General features: G+C 44.4%; 1 protein-coding gene across 1 annotated transcript in view; it reads left to right on the top strand.

Moving 5' to 3' along the window:
• The first annotated feature begins 14,938 nt into the window (after positions 1–14,938).
• The window catches only part of PNPT1 (polyribonucleotide nucleotidyltransferase 1), an 89,937-nt gene continuing 82,886 nt past the window's right edge, over positions 14,939–21,989 (top strand). The window contains exons 1-2 of the mRNA XM_077486042.1: positions 14,939–15,146; positions 17,200–17,260. Coding sequence (XP_077342168.1) covers positions 14,977–15,146; positions 17,200–17,260 — 231 coding nt within the window. The 5' untranslated portion in view covers positions 14,939–14,976. The remainder of the gene's footprint in view (positions 15,147–17,199; positions 17,261–21,989) is intronic.

The following is a 21,989-nucleotide window of genomic DNA, read 5'->3' as shown; positions in this document are numbered from 1 at the left end:
AGGTACATGCAAGGATGTGCGCTGCTATTTTTCAGGTGGCGTTCAAAGCTACAGTAAAAGTACATTTATCAGGGTACTTCTAAAGGACAACTAACATTCTAGATATTCCCTCTAATACTACAAATCTTAAGATCCACTTTCAGCCCTTGTACACACGGTTGGACATTCCGATGGACAATGTCCGTGTTGTAGGATAATCCAACAGTGTGTGGGCTCCATCGGACTGTTTCCGTCGGAGTATCCGACGGACCAAGTTTTCCAGCTGGGCTATAAAATTTTCCGACAACATGATCCGATCGGACTTTGTCCGATCATGTGTAGAGAATTCCGATTGGACAAAGTGCCATGCATGCTCAGATCAAATTCCTAGACCAAAGCTATTGGCTACTAGCCTGAACGTAGCCCCGTCCTAACGAAATAACGTCATCACGTTAAGTACGATCGGATTTTCTGACAACTTTGTCCGACTGTGTGTATGCAACAGTTTTGGACAAAATCCGTCGGACAAAATCCAACGGATTTGGTTGTCGGAATGTCCGACCGTGTGTACAAGGGCTAAGATATTTTGTGTGTTTTCATTCTTCTCCATGAATACATGTGGAAAATTCCTTGAAAGGGGGAGAAAGCACCAGAGAAGGAATTTAAATGATTAAAAACTTGCTTTGGGTTTGTAAGATTATGCAGAGATGAAAAATATGATTGCTTTGTCTATGAAAAAATATTAAATGCACCCACATTAATAAAAAGAAAGTGCATTTATTATATTTTTACTTTGGAACCTGGAAAGCATTGCAGCCATGATCAGTGGATGTACAGGCTCCTGCAGACTCTTTCCCCAGGCCAGTTCTGTACAGAGGTTTTGACTTTCAGTAATGGGGCTAGAGGAAGAAAAAAATGGACTACAAGTGCAGTGATGTCACCAACGTGTGCGCCAGTGGGACTTGTAATCTCCCCATTAACAGATCTCCGTAAATAAATGATCCAGTTGTGCGGGTGGAACCACGCACGCGCACAGCCGCACCAAATTCAAAGCTAATCAGAAGCCTGCAGGGAGAAGCGCACTGCAATTTAGTTGAGTGGGAGGGGCAGTTTTGGAGTGTTTTTTTAGTAAGTTGGCTGTGGTGAGGCTGTAGGTTAACATGTAAGGGTAGTGGTTGGTGAGGAAGGACTGCATCCATGGCTGAGGTTATTCTGTTGATACGGTGAGTAGCTGCTGTCTGGTGATTACTGTGTAGCCAGGTGCTGAATTACACAAACGTTGAGACATTTCCCCCTTTACAATCAGTCATTTTCTACTGAGATACTGATGTTAAGCTGCACCATTCTCCTCTGGCCAGCAGGGGAAGAGCTAAAGCCAAGCCAGTCCATAGACTTCTACGCAGAGTGCTGAGAATCCTGGGAGTTGAGGTTTGTGACAGGAGCCATATATTGGGATACATAGACTTTTTGGACTACAGAAACAAAAGGACACTGTGCAGTAAGAGTAGGGGTGAGAGAATTTTTGTTAAACTGCCCAAGAAAGTTTTTCCTCTTGGCCTTGAAGAGAGAGAGAGAAGATCACCTTTTTTTGAGTATTCATCTGCTAGCAGGAGTGCAAACCTCAGACTAAAAGTGAGGACACCTGGGGCAGTGCAGCACACACATCACAGATCCTGCACAGCTGATCACCAGAGGCTTTCAGGGAGAGACACACTTCTACCAAACCTAGACTGCATTCATACCAACCTTATACTACAGTTATACTGAACTGTCACTGCATTTGACCTGCATCTACACTGCAATTATACCACACCTATATTGCACATTGACTGCACCTTTACTGCAACTATACAACATGCTGGTTTACTAAAACTGTCGGTGAGTGCACCACCGCTTCGTAAACGGCCCCAACGATAGCCGCCAGAAAAAGCAACATAAAGGACTGTGCCCTCCAGAAAAAAAACATCCTACAAGTGCCTCTTGATACCTTCTCCCTATTTCTTTCATTTTTATGGACAGTCCACATCTAGTCGGTCTAGACCTAGCATAGTCACCATTTGTACACTTTGGCAGTATAATCTTCTGTATTCTGTAATTTAAGCTTTATTACTGCTGCTGCTGCACTTTAGGTGACATTGCCATTGTTTATAGTGTCATCTTATGTCTAGTCCTTATTACTAATCATCTGTATGCTAAATTGCGTTATTGCTTTTGTTAATCCATTTTCAAGCTTACCTCTTTAACTACCATATCAGGGGACAATATATTAAGTTTGTCTTTCCTAATTGTTTCAGGTTATCTTGGACATGGTAATATTACTGGTAACCAGATATTAATTTCAGGGAACTTCTGTGGCATTGCATGTTTGTGCACTCAGCTTAGTGAGTCAGAGTGGATGAAGTTCTTATGGAGGTTGAGGCAAAGAACAGAAGACCCATCTTAACCAGAGGCTCCTACAGGGGTAGTGCTATAACTAAAAGAAAACATGGTGAGAAGAGAATGTGGAGAGACCTAGATTGCAGAAACTTCTATGTAAAAGTCTGTGCTTCTGTACAGGTGGGGGATTTGCAGGATAGAGGAAGAGGAGCATAAATGTTAGAGGATTATAACCATAGACAGTTAAAGGAGAGTTTTAGGCTGGGTTCACACTATGTGTGGTGCGGGGCACAGCAGGGGGTCGGGTGCGTCCCCGTTCACTATTTCAGGTCCGAACTAGGTCTGAATTTTTGCCTGAATTTGGACCTGAAACAGAGCCAAAGATGCACAGGACCCTTCTACTGTGCGCACCGCAGCCACCCCGGAGATGTGTGAACTGCCTCAGTTGAGAGCCAGGCACATTCTCCTGTCATGGGTATTGGATGCGGAGTAAGCCCGCATCCAATTCGCAAAAGTGTGAACCCAGCCTTTGGGATTTAAATTGAGAACAGAGGTGTGTAAAGATCAGAATGAAGGTGTGACTACTTCACACTGAGGCGCTTTTCAGGCATTTTCACGCTAAAAAAAGCACCTGCAAAGCTCAAGAAAACCTATTTCCATTAAAATCAATGAATGCTTTCACACTGGAGCAGTGTGCTGGTAGGGCGGTGAAAAAATCATCACCGTTGAAATTAATGGAAAGCTCTTCAAAAGCACCTGAAATGCTCTTCAAACGCGCTCATTGTTGTAATAGCAGTTTAGAAGCACCTCCGTGTGCCTGATTCCTACTAAATTACCTTTAAATAAGAGACCCTGCAAGTACCTCCTGACTCACTAAAAGCCATGTGGAAAATTAATAGGTGAATACAGGGGTGGACTGACCATTTGGGCACATCCGGCGCTGCCTCAGGGCCCAGGTCCAGTAGGGGGCCCACCCATGACTGTGCTACCAACATCCGGAGTAGACAGGTGCTTCTGTGAGCCTTCCTGCACCCCCTCCTCTCCCTATACCTTATGATGAAGGTGAAGTACGCTCCAGCCAGCTACTTTCTCTGCTGGTCTTCCAGCCACTCCACGGACAGTGAATCTCTGATCCTTTCTGTGCCACCCCCCTGCTTGGGCTTGATAACAAAGGTTAAAGTGGATGTAAACCCTCCCATATTCCCAGCCTCAGATAATACACAGAGATTAAACAAATCTCCCTACATATGTTTTACATGTACAGTATATCTGCTGTCTTCATCTTTATATACTGTTTAAAAAGTGCACATCGTGTTAGGAGATTTTTTCTTCCTGGTTAGCACTGCAGTGAAGGCTGAGCATACAGCCAAGACAGCTGACTGGAGAAAAAGCACCCCCCCCCCCCCCTCCTCATAGGTAGAGACGCTCAGCTCTGTTTGTTGAATCATTCAGGGCTCTGCTAATTAATTTATAGCATCCTTCCCAACACAAAACTCTGGCTACTTTTATCATATGTGAAGGAGAACTTGTCAGGAGTTATCAGGCTGATAACAGAAGAACAAAGCAGAAGACAGCTACAGGACATAGTGCTTTGAAGAGAGATAACAAAACACTTTAATTTAATTTAATTTACATCCACTTTAAGCGCCGTCACTGCACCGGCTCCTTCTCAGCATTCCAGCCAGCACACATCCTGAATTCTCTGCATGCCTGATGCTGTAAATCTTCCTGAGCTACCTTAAACACCACAATAGGAGAGGGGGCACATTAAGAGCACTTGTCTTGCTCAGCAGTAGCCTGGCCTGTCATCACAATTTCTGGCCCTGCTGCACCTGCGATTTCTGCAGGTAAACAAAGGGGAAGCAAGCAGTGAGTACATCTGACTCCCTTGCCCTGAACTGTGCATGCGCAGTGTGGAGCCACCGCATGAGTAGAGACCAACCTCAGCAGTTCACTAATCCACAAGGATTTTTTTTTTCTAGTGTTTTATGAGTCCTAAATTGTGACCAGGCCAGGAGGTATTTAAATAGGGGAACTCTGGAGGAGCAGGACATAAAGTGACACTAAGGGGATACTCTACAAGAGGATGTAAGGGGGCACTCTGAAGGTACTAAGTTAGCTGTCTTTGTTTCTGCTCCTGTGTTGGCACATCCTGATCCTACGTTACCCTTTATCCTTGAAGTTGATGCTTCTGAGACTGGAGTTGTCGCCCTTCTGTCTCAACGCCCTACCTCTGAGATCACTATGCATCCTTATGGCTACATTCCAAGAAATTGTCACATGTGGAGTGCAATTACAAGATTGGTGACAGAAAGCTGTTAGCGATCATTTTAGCCCTGAAAGAATGGAGCCATCTCCTCGAAGGTACCGCTGTGCCGGTTCTCATTCTTACTGACCATAAGAATCTCACATTCTTGTCTGAGGCTAAACGCCTCTCTCCTATAAGTGTGCGATGGGCTCTTTTCTTGTCAAGTTTCAATTACAATGTCTCATTCTTACCCGGTACTAAGAATTTAAGGGCTGACGCTTTGTCACCACAATTTTCCTCCACTTCCAAGATGGAGTCAGTTTCGGTTCCTGTGATTCCCCCTGATAGTACTCTGGCTACGTTTCGCACCAGTCTCACTTCTCCTTTAGGTGACAAAATTATTGCTGCTCAGGTCCATGCTCCTCCTGAGAAACCTTGTGACCGCTGCTTTGTCCCAGACAGTTTCCATACTGCCATGCTTCAGGCTTACCATTCTCCCAAGGCTGCTGGCCACCCTGGGAAGAATCAACTCTTTTGGGCCATTTCCCAACAATTCTGGTGGCCTAGTCTACGAGCTAATGTAACCGCCTTCGTAGCTGTCTGTGCCATGTGTGTTCAGATTAAGACTCCACGACACCTTCCAGTGGGCCTCCTACAACCCATACCCAATATAGAGAGGCCCTGGACCCACCTGTCCATGGATTTCATTGTGGAGTTACCCAACACCCAGGGCAACACAGTAATCCTTATGGTGGTTGACCGGTTCTCGAAAATGTCTCATTGTATTCCACTTAAGAAGTTGCCCACTTCTAAGGAACTGTCTTCCATTTTTGCTTACATGTGCTACCCAAGGTGATTGTCTTGGACAGGGGTAGTCAGTTTGGGTCCCAGAGCCTTTTGTGCACAGTTAAGAATTCGGCTTGCTTTCTCCTCTGCATATCACCTGCAGTGTAATGGGACCGCAGAACGAGCCGATCAGTCCTTGGAGCAATTCCTATGTTGCTATATTTCTGACCATCATAACAACTGGTCAGACCTCTTACCGTGGGCAGAGTCTGCTCACAATATTGCCTTGAATTCTACTTTCCGATTGTCCCCGTTTATGGTAAACTATGGTTTCCAATCTTCCATGTTGCCTGACTCATTTGTTCCACAGAGTATTCCTGCGTTAGAGGAGCATCTCTGCGGTCTTCATTTGGGCACAAGTCCAGGAGGCTTTGTAACGTGCTGATGATAGGTACAGACTCCATACTGACTGCAGATGCCTGCCTGTGCCTGCCTACCAGGTTGGGGACAGGGTCTAGCTGTCCTCTCACAACCTCCGACTTTGTGTTCCCTCTCTGAAATTCACACCTCGGTTTATTGGGCCTTTCCGTATTCTTTGCAGGATTAACCCAGTGGCTTACGCATTAGACCTTCCTTCTAATATACATATTTCAAATGTACAGTGCCTTGCGAAAGTATTCAGCCCCCTTGACCTTTTCAACCTTTTGCCACATTTCAGGCTTCAAACATAAAGATATAACATTTTTATTTTTTGTGAAGAATCACCAACAAGTGGGACACAATTGTGAAGTGGAACGAAATCTATTGGATTTTTGAAACTTTTTTAACTAATAAAAAAATGAAAAGTGGGGCGTGCAAAATTATTCGGCCCCCTTGCGTTAATACTTTGTAGAGCCACCTTTTGCTGCGATTACAGCTGCAAGTCGCTTGGGGTATGTCTCTATCAGTTTTGCACATTGAGAGACTGAAATTCTTTCCCATTCTTCCTTACAAAACAGCTCGAGCTCAGTGAGGTTGGATGGAGAGCGTTTGTGAACAGCAGTTTTCAGCTCTTTCCACAGATTCTCGATTGGATTCAGGTCTGGACTTTGACTTGGCCATTCTAACACTTGGAGACATTTATTTGTGAACCATTCCTTTGTAGATTTTGCTGTATGTTTGGGATCATTGTCTTGTTGGAAGATACATCTCCGTCCCAGTTTCAGGTCTTTTGCAGACTCCAACAGGTTTTCATCCAGAATGGTCTTGTATTTGGCTGCATCCATCTTCCCCTCAATTTTAACCATCTTCCCTGTCCCTGCTGAAGAAAAAGCAGGCCCAAACCATGATGCTGCCACCACCATGTTTGACAGTGGGGATGGTGTGTTGAGGGTGATGAGCTGTGTTGCTTTTACGCCAAACATATCGTTTTGCATTGTGTTCGATTTTGGTTTCATCTGACCAGAGCACCTTCTTCCACATGTTTGGTGTGTCTCCCAGGTGGCTTGTGGCAAACTTTAGACAAGACTTTTTATGGATATCTTTGAGAAATGGCTTTCTTCTTGCCACTCTTCCATAAAGGCCAGATTTGTGCAGTGTACGACTGATTGTTGTCCTATGGACAGACTCTCCCACCTCAGCTGTAGTTCTCTGCAGTTCATCCAGAGTGATCATGGGCCTCTTGGCTGCATCTCTGATCAGTCTTCTCCTTGTCTGAGCTGAAAGTTTAGAGGGACGGCCAGGTCTTGGTAGATTTGCAGTGGTCTGATACTCCTTCCATTTCAAAATGATCGCTTGCACAGTGCTCCTTGGGATGTTTAAAGCTTGGGAAATCTTTTTGTATCCAAATCCAGCTTTAAACTTCTCCACAATAGTATTACGGACCTGCCTGGTGTGTTCCTTGGTCTTCATGATGCTCTCTGCGCTTTCAACAGAACCCTGAGAGTATCACCGAGCAGGTGCATTTATACAGAGACTCGATTACACACAGGTGGATTCTATTTATCACCATCAGTCATTTAGGACAACATTGGATCATTCAGAAATCCTCGCTGAACTTCTGGAGTGAGTTTGCTGCACTGATAGTAAAGGGGCCGAATAATTTTGCACGCACCACTTTTCAGTTTTTTATTGGCTAAAAAAGTTTAAATTATCTAATAGATTTTGTTCCACTTCACAGTTGTGTCCCACTTGTTGGTGATTCTTCACAAAAGATTAAAATGTTATATCTTTATGTTTGAAGCCTGAAATGTGGCAAAAGGTTGAAAAGTTTAAGGGGGCTGAATACTTTCGCAAGGCACTGTATTTCATGTCTCCTCTGCTTTACCACCTCGGTGCCACATTCTCAACCTGTACAGGTTGAGAACCATGAGGAGTGTGAAGTAAAGTCCATTGTTGACTCTCGTGGGTTCCGTGGGCGCATACAGTACCTGGTGCATTGGAAAGGAGGAACGCTCTTGGGTTTCATCCTCGGACATACATGCCCTGTCCTCCTCCGTGATTTCCATAGACATTTTCTCCTCAAGCCTGGTGGCCCTCTGAGGGGAGTGGTCGTTGAGGAGAGGGTACTGTCAGGGCTGGGCTCATTACCAGCTCCCATCTCTCCACAGTGACTCACCTGTTGATGATATCCTGCTCGTCAGTCCTGCCTACTTAAGGCACCCGGCCCAGATGATCTCTGCCTTTGCCTTAGTCAACATCACAGAGACTATCTCCTGCACTCCTGTTAAAGACTTTCTTGGCTGACATTCCTTCTGGCTCTAGATCCTGCTTGCTGTTCCACTACGCTGATCCCTGGCTTCCTGACTTTCTTCCTTGTCTGACTATCCATTCCGGTTACCGAACTTTGGCTATGTTTTGACTACGTTTGTTCTATTTACTTTTATTATTAAACGTTAAGGCCCCTTTCACACATGCGGACGATATGTCCGTATTTCATCCATCCGTTTGCGGATGAAATACGGGCATACATTCATCCCTATGGGATAGCGGGTGTCTGCGGATGAACATCCGCAGACACCCGATATTGTCCGCCTCCGCTACTGTCCAATTCTGCAGACGGAGGAAAATCCTATTTTTCTATCCGTCTGCAGAGCGGATCGGATGAACACGGACAGACGGTCCGTGCTCGTCCGATCCCCATAGAGGAGAGCGGAGAGCTGACAGGGCGGTCCCTGCACAGTGTGCGGAGACCGCCCTGTCCGCCACCGGCTCAGCGGGGACAACGGAGCGATACTGATCCGCCCCGTGTGAAAGGGGCCTAAAGTGTGATTTAACTGTACTTCTGTCTCGGTTTGATTCATGGTTTCTGGTACACCCTGACAGTCAGGAGTTGGACCTGTTTAGCAGGAAGCATGTTCAGCAGCCATTTGGACTTCAGAATTAACTCAAGAGGGACTGAGTGAGCAACCTTCATTTTTCACACCCCAAGCTTGGACAGAGGAGGGACAGCAAGCCGTAATACTTTGCTTGTCCATAACTAATGGGGACAGCTCGCCACCAAGACCTCTAGCTGGGGATTCAAAAGCAGCCAGGTGCATTAGCATTTATCTATGGAGTAGCACCTGTATGCAGCAGTTTGCAACTTTTGATAACAGTTTAGCTGTACCATCAATCCTATGGGAGGACATTTGCAACGTCAATTCCTAGCAGCCAGAAAGTTAGGAAATCCTCAAAATGCATTTAAGTTCTACAGTCCTGGACATCCCATGTTTCCACTCTTCATCCAAGTTTTAACCCCCTAAATAAACAAAAACAAAACAAGCATCCCCTGGGCTGATTCTTGAGTCTGCTTGAAAGCTGCAAAAATTCCTATTGCCTGGCTGTGTGTGTAAGGGAGGACCCAAAAATCCAGCGGCCCTTACGGAGGTAGCGTTCCACTTTTAAAAAAGGACTGTTTCTTAGTTTTAAATCAGGATTGATTTTAAATCAGAAAGATAACTGTACACACTGACTGAAAGCAGCTTGGTTCCTGCTGATTTTCAGCCAGCGTGTACCTAGCTGTAGGTACAGTAATACAGGCAATTTTGACTTCCAGCTTTGCATATAGAGCATGTTTTTTCTTTATCCCATACCAACAAATAAAGCAGATCTCTCAGCCTTCATTATTTTCACTACTGTAGCTATTTTCTTGCTGATGTTACACCTACTTTTAATAGATCTCACTGGGTTTTAATGTGACTGTAAACGCAAGAGATAACCCCAATTTTGTTGAAAAAACAGCAAATAATAATATAGCAGATACAATTGCTACACAACCATATTGTATTTTAATGGTATTAAAACAGCCTTTCTCAATGTTTTTACCCCAGAGGAACCCTTGAAATAATTTTCAGATCTCAGGGAAACCCTGGTAAGATTAGTCACTGGGAAAATGTCTCTTACCTTGGTGGAGTTAATGCTGCCATTAAAGGAGTGGCCATAATGACCCCCTTGCAGTCATGCTGCTGGCTCTACCAAGTGTCATTAGACCTGGAACTATGCAGGCACCATCAGATTGGAGGATAGTTAGACCCCTTTCACACTGGCGCTCTTTGCAGGCAATACAGCGCTAAAAATAGCGCCTGCAAATCGCCCTATAAGAGCTGCTGCTGTGTCTCCAGTGTGAAAGCCCCGAGGGCTTTCACACTGGAGCGGTGCGCTGGCAGGACGCTAAAAAAAGTCCTGCTAGCAGCATCTTTGGAGCGGTGAAGGAACGGCGTATACACTGCTCCTTCACCGCTCCTGCCCATTAAAATCAATGGGGCAGCACGGCTATACTGCCGGCATATCGCTGCTGCAGCAGCACTTCGCGGTGGTTTTAACCCTTTCTTGGCCGCTAGCGGGGGGTAAAAGCACCCCGCTAGCGGCCAAATAGAGCAGCGAAATTGGTTAATTTATTTTATAAAAATAGCTGCGTTTTACCGCTGGTGCACCCACCGCCTCAGTGTGAAAGGGACATTAACAACAGCTCAAGGAACCCCTAGCCAACCCTGAAGGAACCTTAAGGTTCCACAGAACCCTGGTTGAGAATGGCTATATTAAAAGGAAAGCAAAAAAACTTTCCTTTTCAATCTGCAGCCATTGTAATTTTCAGTGCAATTCAATGCAATATGGAACCTAGAGGTGTCTTGTAAACCTGTGGACAGAACCCCCACAGAAATTTAATTTCTGGTTTTTGTGATTGGCTTAGTGGTTTCCCCATAAGGCTACACTAACACACAAATCAAATTATAGGCATCTCCTGCAAATGAATGTCAGCTTTTTTTTAATATGGTCCCCAACGGTTAAATGCTTCTTAAGAGATGCAGATATTACAGTGTTTGCCATCAGAACATAGAGAATGCCTCAGGTGATTATAATGAACCAGATCCTCCCATTTAGAATCAGTTGCAAAAGACATGATGAAACGATTAACTATTTCTTCAGAGCAGAAATGAGTAGGAATCTTACAATGAATGCAATGTACATTGTGATTTTTTTTCTCAACAAAAGTGGTGTTACACTTTAAATCGGAGCTCTGGTCGTTTTTGCTTTTACTAAAATTCAGCAGCTGCAAAGCTGCTGACTTTTAATAAACAGGCACTTACCTGTCCCAGGATCAAGCGATGTGCTTACCCGAACCATCACTTCTCTCCATCTCCTCTCGCCGGCACCGGAATTCCAACCGTGGGCACTCAGCTGTGACAGCTTGATGCTTCACAGTCGGGTGCGCACTGCTCATGCGTGAGTCACACTGTGCCTGCTGAATGGTCCGACAATCTTCTGGAACCTGTGACATGTCCCAGAAGATTGTCGGGAGGGAGGGGGAGAGGAGAACTTCCACTCGAATGGCATAGGCAATCTGGGTACCTGCCAAAACTTAGTACACGCTTCCACCCCAAAAAAAAAGATACATACCAAATGTGGGAGGGGAGAGGGGGGGGAAGTGCTTAAAACGGAACTTCCCCATTTGGGTGGAGCTCTACTTTAACGGGGTTGTAAAGGTAAATGTTTTTTCACCTTAATGCATTCTATGCATTAAGGTGAAAAAACATCTGACAGTGCCGTCCCCCCCAGCCCCCCCGTTTTACTTACCTCACCCCTCGAAAGTCCCGCGCTCTTCCCCCGACATCCTTTCCACTGTTCAGCCTGGCCGCTGATTAGCTGGAGTGGATGGATGGAAAGCAGCGCAGCCATTGGCTTGCGCTGCTGTCAATCACATCCACTGACGTGGAGCGCCGGGGGGACGGGGCCGTGTGATACAGCGAGCGGCTATAGCCGCCGGCTGTATCACGGGAGCACGCCCACAGATGCTTCTCACCATGCGAGGAAGCTCGCATGAATGTGAGAAGCACCTGCGGGAAGGAAGCCGAGACAGCCGCTGAGGGACCCCAGAAGAGCAGGTTCGGGGGCCACTCTGTGCAAAACGAACTGCACAGTGGAGGGAAGTATAACATGTTTGTTATTTAAAAAAAATAATTCACTTTACAATCCCTTTAAGGCAGTTGGAACAATCTGACGATCCTCAGACTTCTGCCTTCTCGTATACCGGTATATTATGCTCAGCTAGGCATACACATTTGTAGACAGGAGGAATGAGGATCAGGCACTTGCTCTTTCTAAGAGGAGGACAAAAGCAATCAGAATTAAAAAAAAACTGCTGCCCTGTAGGCATTTGTTGCCATCTATTCTGTTACTTGGTAATTTTGTAGGAGAGGACTACACTTCCTAAATCAGGAAACTAGCACCATCTGCTGGCAGCAACATTTTTGCAACTCAAGAATATTCTTTTATTTTATATTTTGTTTCCAATAAAACATGACATAAATTACTTAATGCCTCTTCTCTTGGGAAGTGCATCAACACCCCATATATTTAACTAAATCAGAAAACAACCACCAAAGGAAAAATTGTGGGACTATTTGGGTACTGTACTTGTTATTTAGTGAACATTTATTTTATAGCATTTATGTCTATCCCAAAAGGGCTCAAGTGCAGCGCTGCATGTGAATTAAGCATTTTTTTCCAATTGTAGCACTCTCCAAGATAGGTGCTAGGGTTAGGTAAAGCTGGTTCTGTCTCACTGTATCCAGTGGAGCTGCAGTTCATTGTTAGGCAAAAGTCATTTTGGCTCACTGTAACCAGTGTGGCTTTATTGATTGTTCTGGTCTGTTCTATGTTTCAGTAGTTTCAGGAGAAGTCGCAGGAATTTAGTGGGCAAGAAGAGTCTAATCAGCAGCTAAATATTCATACAGCCCTGGTCAATCCCTGGGGAGGATCACTCAGATGGTTGCTGTGAGCTTGTATAAATATTCTGACACAGAGAGCCACAGGATCTTTTTCTTTAGAAGGAGATCACAGCCTAAGAAGAGGCTGTTTGCCCTCTTAGGCCATCCTGCTATGTGCCCAAGGGGTGCCAAGGCCTCGGGTGGGCTACCTAGAGGTCTGCTTTGCTGGAAGCTGCAGAAAGCTGCCTGAGGGACTGTCATCTGAGGATCTAGGCTGGTATGACAAGGTAGAAGTGTAACAATGATATTGGAAGGAGGCAACCAATTTTCCAAGGTCATTTGTGAGTACAGACTGGAGAGAATGATCCTAGAGACTGTGGGCTGAGGCCATCACTAGTGCTTTAGAGTCAGCTGTGTGTGTAAAGGGGACAAAAGGGGGGATTTACTAAAACTGGTGCACACAGTAACCAATCAGCTTCTAACTTCAGCTTATTCAAATAAGCTTTGAGAATAAAACCCAGAAGCTGATTGGTTACTATGCACAACTACACCAGATTCCATGTGCACCAGTATTAATAAAACATCAAACAAGTCTGGCTCTGGGAGACCAAAACAATGAGCCCCTTGTGAAGGATGGGTGGTACCATGTGGGGAACTACAAGAAGCTGTGTGCAGTCTACCTATAGGTAAACCTTATTGTAGGCCAGTGGCGGCTGGTGCTCAAAATTTCTGGGGGGCGCAAACAAACTGAAAAATTCTGAAAAAAAAACATCAATTGAGCCTCACTGTGCCCATCAAACACAGCCACTGTGCCCATCAAACACAGCCACTGTGCCCATCAAATGCAGTCACTGTGCCATCAAACATAGCCACTGTACCCATCAAACCCAGCCACTGTGCCCATCAAAAGCAGACGCTGTGCCATCAAAAGCAGACGCTGTGCCCATCAAACGCAGATGTTGTGCCCATCAAATGCAGACACTGTGCCCATCATACACAGCTGCTGTGCCCATCAAACGCAGACGCTGTGCCCATCAAACACAGCCGCTGTGCCCATAAAACGCAGCCACTGTGCCCATAAAACGCAGCCACTGTGCCCATAAAATGCAGCCACTGTGCTTATCAAATGCAGCTACTGTGCCATCAAACCAAGCCACTGTGTCATCAAACAAAGCCGCTGTGCCCACCAAATGCAGCTGCTGTGGCCATCAAACGTAGCCACTGTGCCATCAAACGCAGCCACTTTGCCCATAAAATGCAGCCACTGTGCCATCAAATTCAGCCACTGGCGCCGCTGTGAGCCCCCCCGCCCGCTCGCTGTCTGCCTGGCACTTCACATATATTGGTGGTGGGTCTGGCAGGAGGGGACGGCAGTGAGCTGTGGGACCTTGCAGCGAGTCAGACAGTGGCAAGCTGTGTCTTCCATGCGTCTTCTCCCCTCCTCCTTATAGGCGTCCACTCGTAGCACCTGTCCTTTCAGCCATCAGGTGCCAGGTATCAGACCTGTGCTACCTGATTGGTGGAGAAGTGGTTCAGTGTTAGGAAAGCAAATATTCATTCGCTTTTCTAAAACACTTGGGCGGAATGCTTTGCGCTCTGAGTTCACCTATTTTGAAACCTATTAGAACATATGGCTCTAATCAAGTGCCGCAAAAATACACCCCCGCCGCTGTAATTCAGGCGTCCAGTGTCCAAAAAGGGGCCGGACATCTGAAAAGGGGGTGGCGGCAGGGTCCTACGGGGTGGGCTACCTAGAGGTCTGCTTTGCTGGAAGCTGCAGAAAGCTGACTGAGTGGCTGCGTTTGATGGCACAGTGGCTGCTTTTGATGGCACAGTGGCTGCGTTTGATGGCACAGTGTCTGTGTTTGATGGCACAGTGCGCTTTGAAGGAACGGGCACCAGTGCAGTCTCTTCAGTAGCGAGTGCCGTGACCGGCGGCTCCCGTGTGGGAGTGATGTCACGCAGCTCCGGCAAATCACAGAGCTGTAGCCTGCGGCCCCGGAAGGAAGACGGTGAAGATGCAGTGGGGACGGCGGGGGCTTAGTTTGCAGGTAAGTGCCACATAATGTGCTAGTATACAATGCACATTATGTCTTTACTTTGCAGGGAAGGGAGAAGAATCAATTTTTATCAACGGTTTGCTTCCTCTTTAAGATCCTTCAAAGTCACTGAATTTAGCAATGACAGCTCCCTGTACAGTTTTGCTTTTGTGCTTTTCACAGCCATTGAGAGTTTACCTCTCTTCCACCCTCTAGCGGCTGCACATGTTATTTTTGGTGGGCGGGGCTGCTTGCATGTAACGTCAGAGACCCCTCCCACAAGTCCGAGAATCGAAACAGGAACTTTCGTTCTGTGGGCGTGCTGACGTATGCGGCGGCTTAGCCAATAGGCGTCCGCGCTGCGTGAAGGGTGACAACTGTCATGGCTGCCTCCTGGAGATGCCGGTCCGAAGTAATGACCGGGTTATTGTGGAGGACATGGGGTGCAGCCCTGTGTGGGAACCGGCACTCGGCGCTGCTGTGGCCCCGATCTCGTCTGGCTTACATCAGCCGTGCCGCAAGCGGCTCAGTGTGTGTGGATCTAGGGGAGAGGTAATGGATGAATACACGTGGGGCTCAGAAACCTGACCAGAGGGCATGCGGCTTCCCCTCTGTGTGATGCCAGCTAAAGGGGGTCACTGGAACTAAAGGACAGAGAGGGAGTAGATCCCCTGTCAGGTTTTTATTGCTGTCTGTGCCCATGTTTGGGATAATCCTGTCTATTTCTGTTGATTTATTATTTGCAGTGAAAATAAAAACCCAAATTTGGGGATTCTACTAGGCATGTACAGGTATCAAGCATTTGCACGGATATTGGAACTCGCGCAAATGATATTTTGCGGTGCGATTTGCTTCATTACAAAATGGGTGCAAATTGCACTGAATCGCATGCTGCCTGGGACACCCATGTAGATTAATTTGCAAGTGGCCAAATATGTACTGTGAGTTCAAACATTAAACTTCCCACTAGAGAGAATATATATATATATATATATATATATATATATATTTGCCACTTGCAAAATAAACTACATGGGTGTCCCAGGCTGCCAATGATGGCAAATCGGGGCCACTGGAGGAGATGTAGAGGTGGTTTCCCCCCCCCCCAAGCTGACATCACTTCTACTTTATACCCACAGGGGTCCCGGAACTTCTCTTCCAACCCTGTGAGCACCTCCAGCAGCCATGATTTTCTACCATTGGTGGTAAAGCTGCACAGTTAATCTCAATTCAACCCAGCCCCCCCGCCCCCCCACAGTCTCAATCTGCCATTTTCACAATTCATGTAACAAGTGCAGAGCAGTTCCCTGCTCGCAGCTGTCAAAAAAAAAAAAAAAACAGCCGTTCTATTGAAAAGTGCGTCTCTGTCGGATAATGCCTCAGATGATCTGCGCAGGATGCAACGTCACTCCTACTGATATGTTGATCAGCTGGCGTGAAGCCAACACTGAGCATGCGCAAATCGCCGGAGGCATCATCCGATGATCTGCAAAGGGACAATGTAATTGTACAACACACGGAAATCCACCTGTCACGTCAGTCAATTATCCCACATGAGAGATAGGCAGGATCTGCCTATTACGTTCTCCCTTTGCAGATCATCAAATTCCTTAGGCGATCTGCGCTTATGCAGTGTTGATGTCACACTAGCCGATCAACATATCAGCTTGTGTGATGTTGCGTCCTGCGCATTTACAGATCATCGGAGACATTATCCGACGGAGATGCACAATTTGATAGAACACCAGCAATGTTTATCAACACAGCGCTGAAAGAGAGATAAAAAGAAACCTTGTATTTTTCTGTTTATTTACTGATCAAAGGGATAAACTTTGGTCTGCAAATGAGGTGTTTTTTATTTATATATATATATATATATATATATATATATATATATAATAATTACACATACACACAGAGGCCCTAGAGAATAAAATGATCAAAGCAATATTTTTTTCTAACACTGCATTTGTACAGTGGCCTTTTAAATGCAATTTTTTGGGAAAAAATACACATCAATGAATAAAGAAAAAAAAGGAAACCGTAAAGTTCGCGCAACTTTTTTGTATAATGTGAAAGATGATACGCCAAGAATCGTGATCTTTATTTTATCCAGAATCGTGCAGCTCTAATCATGCCATGTTCATGTGTACCCATCTGCCGGGAGAGTGGCGGATCAGCTAAGTATAGATGGTTCTCCTCTCCCCTTGACAAAACTAGGTATTAACCCTTGCAATGTGGGCACAGCTGTATGGCAAGGGATCATTTTGTGTTGCCTGGAACTTAAAAATAAACAATACTCACTTCATCTAGTGTAGTCTTTCAAGCAGAGGTCCGCTGCAAACATTAAAAGCCAGCAACCGCACATACTACAGCTGCTGACTTTTAATAATCGGACACTTACCTGTCCTGGAGTCCGGCGATGTCGGCACGGCAGCTGATGTTTTCATAAGCTGACGGGCGCATGCCGCCTCCATTGTGAGTAAGGGAATTTGTCAGTGTAGCCTTACGGGTGATCTACATGGCACACCATATAAATAATATAACATTGTGTAGATTTAGGCTGACCTTTTATTTATTTATGTTTTCATTTTTATCTTAACAGAAAGTTGGAAATTGCTTCTGGCAAACTTGCTCGTTTTGCCGATGGATGCGCCGTGGTGAAGGTAATCTTTGCATGCTTCTAAAGACAATGAAAAGCAAAACTTTTTTTTTTTTTGTAATTGATACAGTGTTTGGATGGTTAGACCCTCTGGCAAGTTTCTATTGCTGTGTGGGAGACCCGTCCTCTGCATTTAACCTGGTGACTGTTGTCACAGAAAGTGAGGGCAAATACAAAAGTTGTCACCAAAGCAAGAGGAGAGGGAAAATCATCCAATTGGGTCACATTTTCTGATGTCAGCTGATGGGAATATGGGAATTCCTCACACTTTTTTAGAGATGTCCTCTCCTTTCCTGTTGAGTCTTCAGTACAGGATATGAAACGGAATCTCGCCAGCGGGACACACATCAAAATTAACGCTATCTTGTTTACATCCAAATAAAAAATGCTTTGGCTATACATACAAATAATATACAGCCGTGGCCAAAAGTTTTGAGAATGACACAGATATTAATTTTTGCAATGTCTGCTGCCTCAGTTTTTATGATGGCAATTTGCATATACTCCACAATGTTATGAGTGATCAGATGAATGAAAGTCCCTCTGCCATAAAAAAAAAATTCCACTTCATTTGTGAAGATGGCTTCAGGGTTCCAAGGAAAGTCCAGCAAGTGCCAGGACTGTCTCCTACAGTTGATTCAGATGTGGGATCGGGGCACCACCAGTGCAGATCTTGCATAAGAATGGCAGCAAGCAGGTGTGAGTACATCTGCAGGCACAGTGAGGAGACTTTTGGAGGATGGCTTGGTGTCAAGAAGGGCAGCAAAGAAGCCACTTCTATCCAGGAAAAACATCAGGGACAGACTGATATTCTGCAAAAGGTACAGGGATTGGACTGCTGAGGACGGGGGTAAAGTAATTTTCTCTGTTGAATCGCCTTTTCATTTATTGGGGCATCTGGTAAAAACCTTGTCTGGAGACAAAAAGGTGAGCGCTGCCATCAGTCCTGTGTCATGCCAACAGTAAAGCATCCTGAGACCATTCATTCAATTTTGCTTAAAAACACAGCCATGAATAGAGAATGGTACAAAAACATCCTCCAAGAGCAACTTCTCCCAACCATCCAAGAACAGTTTAGTAACAACCAATGCTACGGATATTGTAGCTGCTGACTTGTAATAAATGGACACTTGCCTGTCCAGGGTTCCAGCGCCGTGCTCACCCGAACCGCATCTTCGACTGTCTTCGGGTTTTTGGCATGTTTACTACTGACAGGCGTCTGGAACTCCTTGCGGCTTCACAACCAGCTCCTGAATGGTCCTGCAACCTTCTGGGTAGAGGTCGACCGATATATCGGCCGGCTGATATTTTCCGTTTTTTAATTAATCGGCATCGGCCGATTGAGCTGATAAAAAGGCCGATTTAGAACGGCGGGACTTGGAAATGACTTCTGTAATAGAAGTCAGTGTAAGTTGCCTGAGTCGTCATAGAAACGTCTTTCCTCCTCTCGGGGCAGTCTGCCAAGAAAAGAACAAAATGATACAATGTTTACACTTGAATGAATGAAATCATCTCTGTGTGAAGAAGTTCTCAGTTTAACCATTTAAAAACTAAATCTTTTCTGACACTTGTTGCTTACAAGTAAAAGTCCTGTATTTTCTGCCAGAAAATCACTTAGACCCCCCCAAAAAGTATATATATTTTTTTAGCAGAGATCCTAGGGAATAAAATAGCGGTTGTTGCAATATTTTATGTCACACAGCATTTGCGCAGAGGTCTTTCAAATGCATTTTTTTGGGGGGAAAAAAAATACACTAAATGATTTAACCACTTTCAGACCGGACCATTTTGCTGGTAAATGACCAGAGGTCTTTTTACACTTTGGCACTGCGCTGCTTTAACTGGTAATTGCGCGGTCATGCAATGTTGTACCCAAACGAAATTTGCGTCCTTTTCTTCCCACAAATAGAGCTTTCTTTTAAAGGTATTTGACTGACTCTGCGATTTTTATTTTTTGCGATATAAACGTAAAAAGACCGCAAATTTTGAAAAAAAATGATATTTTCTACTTTTTGTTATTAGAAAAATCCAATAAACTCAATTTTAGTCATACATTTAGGCCAAAATGTATTCAGCCACATGTCTTTGGTAAAAAAAAAGTCAATAATTGTATATTTATTGGTTTGCGCAAAAGTTGTCACATCTACAAACTAAGGTACATTTTCTGGAATTTACGCAGCTTTTATTTTATGACTGCCTATCTCATTTCTTGAGGTGCTAAAATGGCAGGGCAGTACAAAACCCCCCCAAATGACCCCATTTTGGAAAGTAGACACCCTAAGGAAATTGATAAGAGGCATGTTGAGCCCATTGAATATTTTATTTTTTTGCCGCAAGCGATTGAATAATGACAAAAAAAAAAATTTTTTTTTTTTTTTACACAAAGTTGTCACTAAATGATATATTGCTCACACATGCCATGGTTATATGTGGAATTGTACCCCAAAATACATTCTGCTGCTTCTCCTGAGTACGGGGATACCACATGTGGTCGACTTTTTGGAAGCCTAGCCGCGTACGGGGCCCCGAAAGCCAAGCACCGCCTTCAGGATTTCTAAGGGCATACATATGTCATTTTACTCCTCACTACCTATCACAGTTTTGAAGGCCATAAAATGCCAAGATGGCACAAAACCCCCACAAATGACCCCATTTTAGAAAGTAGACACCCCAAGCTATTTGCTGAGAGGCATGTTGAGTCCATGGAATATTTTATATTTTGCCGCAAGTTGCGGGAAAGTTACAAACTTTTTTTTTTTATTTTTTTTTTTCACAAAGTTGTCACTTAATGATATATTGCTCACGCATGCCATGGGCATATGTGAAATTACACCCCAAAATAAATTCTGCTGCTTCTCCTGAGTACGGGGATACCACATATGTGGGACTTTTTGGGAGCCTAGCTGCGTACGGGGCCCCAAAAGCCAAGAACCGCCTTCAGGCTTTCTAAGGGCGTAAATCTTTGATTTCACGCCTCACTACCTATTACAGTTTTGAAGGCCATAAAATGCCAAGATGGCACAAAACCCCCACAAATGACCCCATTTTAGAAAGTAGACACCCCAAGCTATTTGCTGAGAGGCATGTTGAGTCCATGGAATATTTTATAATTTGCCACAAGTTGCGGGAAAATTACAAACTTTTATTTTTTTTTATTTTTTTTTCACAAAGTTGTCACTAAATGATATATTGCTCACACATGCCAGGGGCATATGTGAAATGACACCCCAAAATAAATTCTGCTGCTTCTCCTGAGTACGGGGATACCACATGTGTGGGACTTTTTGGGAGCCTAGTCGCGTACGGGGCCCCGAAAACCAAGAACCGCCTTCAGGATTTCTAAGGGGGTAAATTTTTGATTTTACACCTCACTACCTATCACAGTTTTGAAGGCCATAAAATGCCAAAATAGCACAAAACCCCCCAAAATGACCCCATTTTGGAAAGTAGACACCCCAAGCTATTTGCCGAGAGGCATGGTGAGTATTTTGCAGCTCTCATTTGTTTTTGAAAATGAAGAAAAAAAAAAATAATGTATATTTTTTTTCTTTTTTTCAATTTTCAAAACTTTGTGACAAAAATGAAGGTCTGCAAAATACTAACCATACCTCTCGGCAAATAGCTTGGGGTGTCTCCTTTCCAAAATGGGGTCACTTGGGGGGATTTTGTGCTATCTGGGCATTCCATGGCCTCCGAAACTGTGATAGGCAGTGAGGAATGAAATCTAAAATTTACACCCTTAGAAATCCTGAAGGTAGTGCTTGGATTTTGGGGTACCGTACGCGGTTAGGCTCCCAAAAGGTCTCACACTTGTGGTATCCCCGTACTCAGGAGAAGCAACAGAATGTATTTTGGGGTGTAATTTTACATATAACCATGGCATGTTTGAGCAATATATCATTTAATGACAACTTTGTGCAAAAAAAAAAAAAAAAATAATAATAATGTATTTTTTCCACAACTTTTGTCAAAATATAAAATATTCCATGGACTCGACATGCCTCTCAGCAAATAGCTTGGGGTGTCTACTTTCTAAAATGGGGTCATTTGGGGGGGTTTTGAACTGTCCTGGCATTTTATGCACAACATTTAGAAGCTTATGTCACACATCACCCACTCTTCTAACCACTTGAAGAAAAAGCCCTTTCTGACACTTTTTGTTTACATGAAAAAATATTTTTTTTTGCAAGAAAATTACTTTGAACCCCCAAACATGAAGTGTTTTTTTAAAGCAAAAGCCCTACCGATTAAAATGGTGGGTGTTTCATTTTTTTTTTTTCACACGGTATTTGCGCAGCGATTTTTCTAACGCATTTTTTGGGGAAAAAACACACTTTTTTTTATTTTAATGCACTAAAAATCACTATATTGCCCAAATGTTTGATGAAATAAAAAATATGATCTTAGGCCGAGTACATGGATACCAAACATGACATGCTTTAAAATTGCGCAGAAACGTGCAGCGGCGACAAACTACGTACATTTTTAAAAGCCTTTAAATGCCTTTACAGGTGACCACTTTAGATTTACGGAGGAGGTCTACTGCTAAAATTAGTACCCTCGATCTGACCTTCGTGGTGATACCTCACATGCATGGTGCAATTGCTGTTTACATATGCCACCAGACCAACGCTTGCGTTCCACGTTGCGCCTTAGCAGGGGGGTACAGGGGTGTTTTTTTTTATTAATTTTTTTTTTATTATTTATTTTGCTTTTTTATTTTATTTTTAAAC

Source organism: Lithobates pipiens, unplaced genomic scaffold, assembly GCF_037356315.1.
Source record: "Lithobates pipiens isolate NorthernLeopardFrog02 unplaced genomic scaffold, aLitPip1_a1.2 Scaffold_18, whole genome shotgun sequence".
Lineage (NCBI taxonomy): Eukaryota > Metazoa > Chordata > Amphibia > Anura > Ranidae > Lithobates > Lithobates pipiens.
This window is presented reverse-complemented; position numbering and strand designations above follow the sequence as displayed.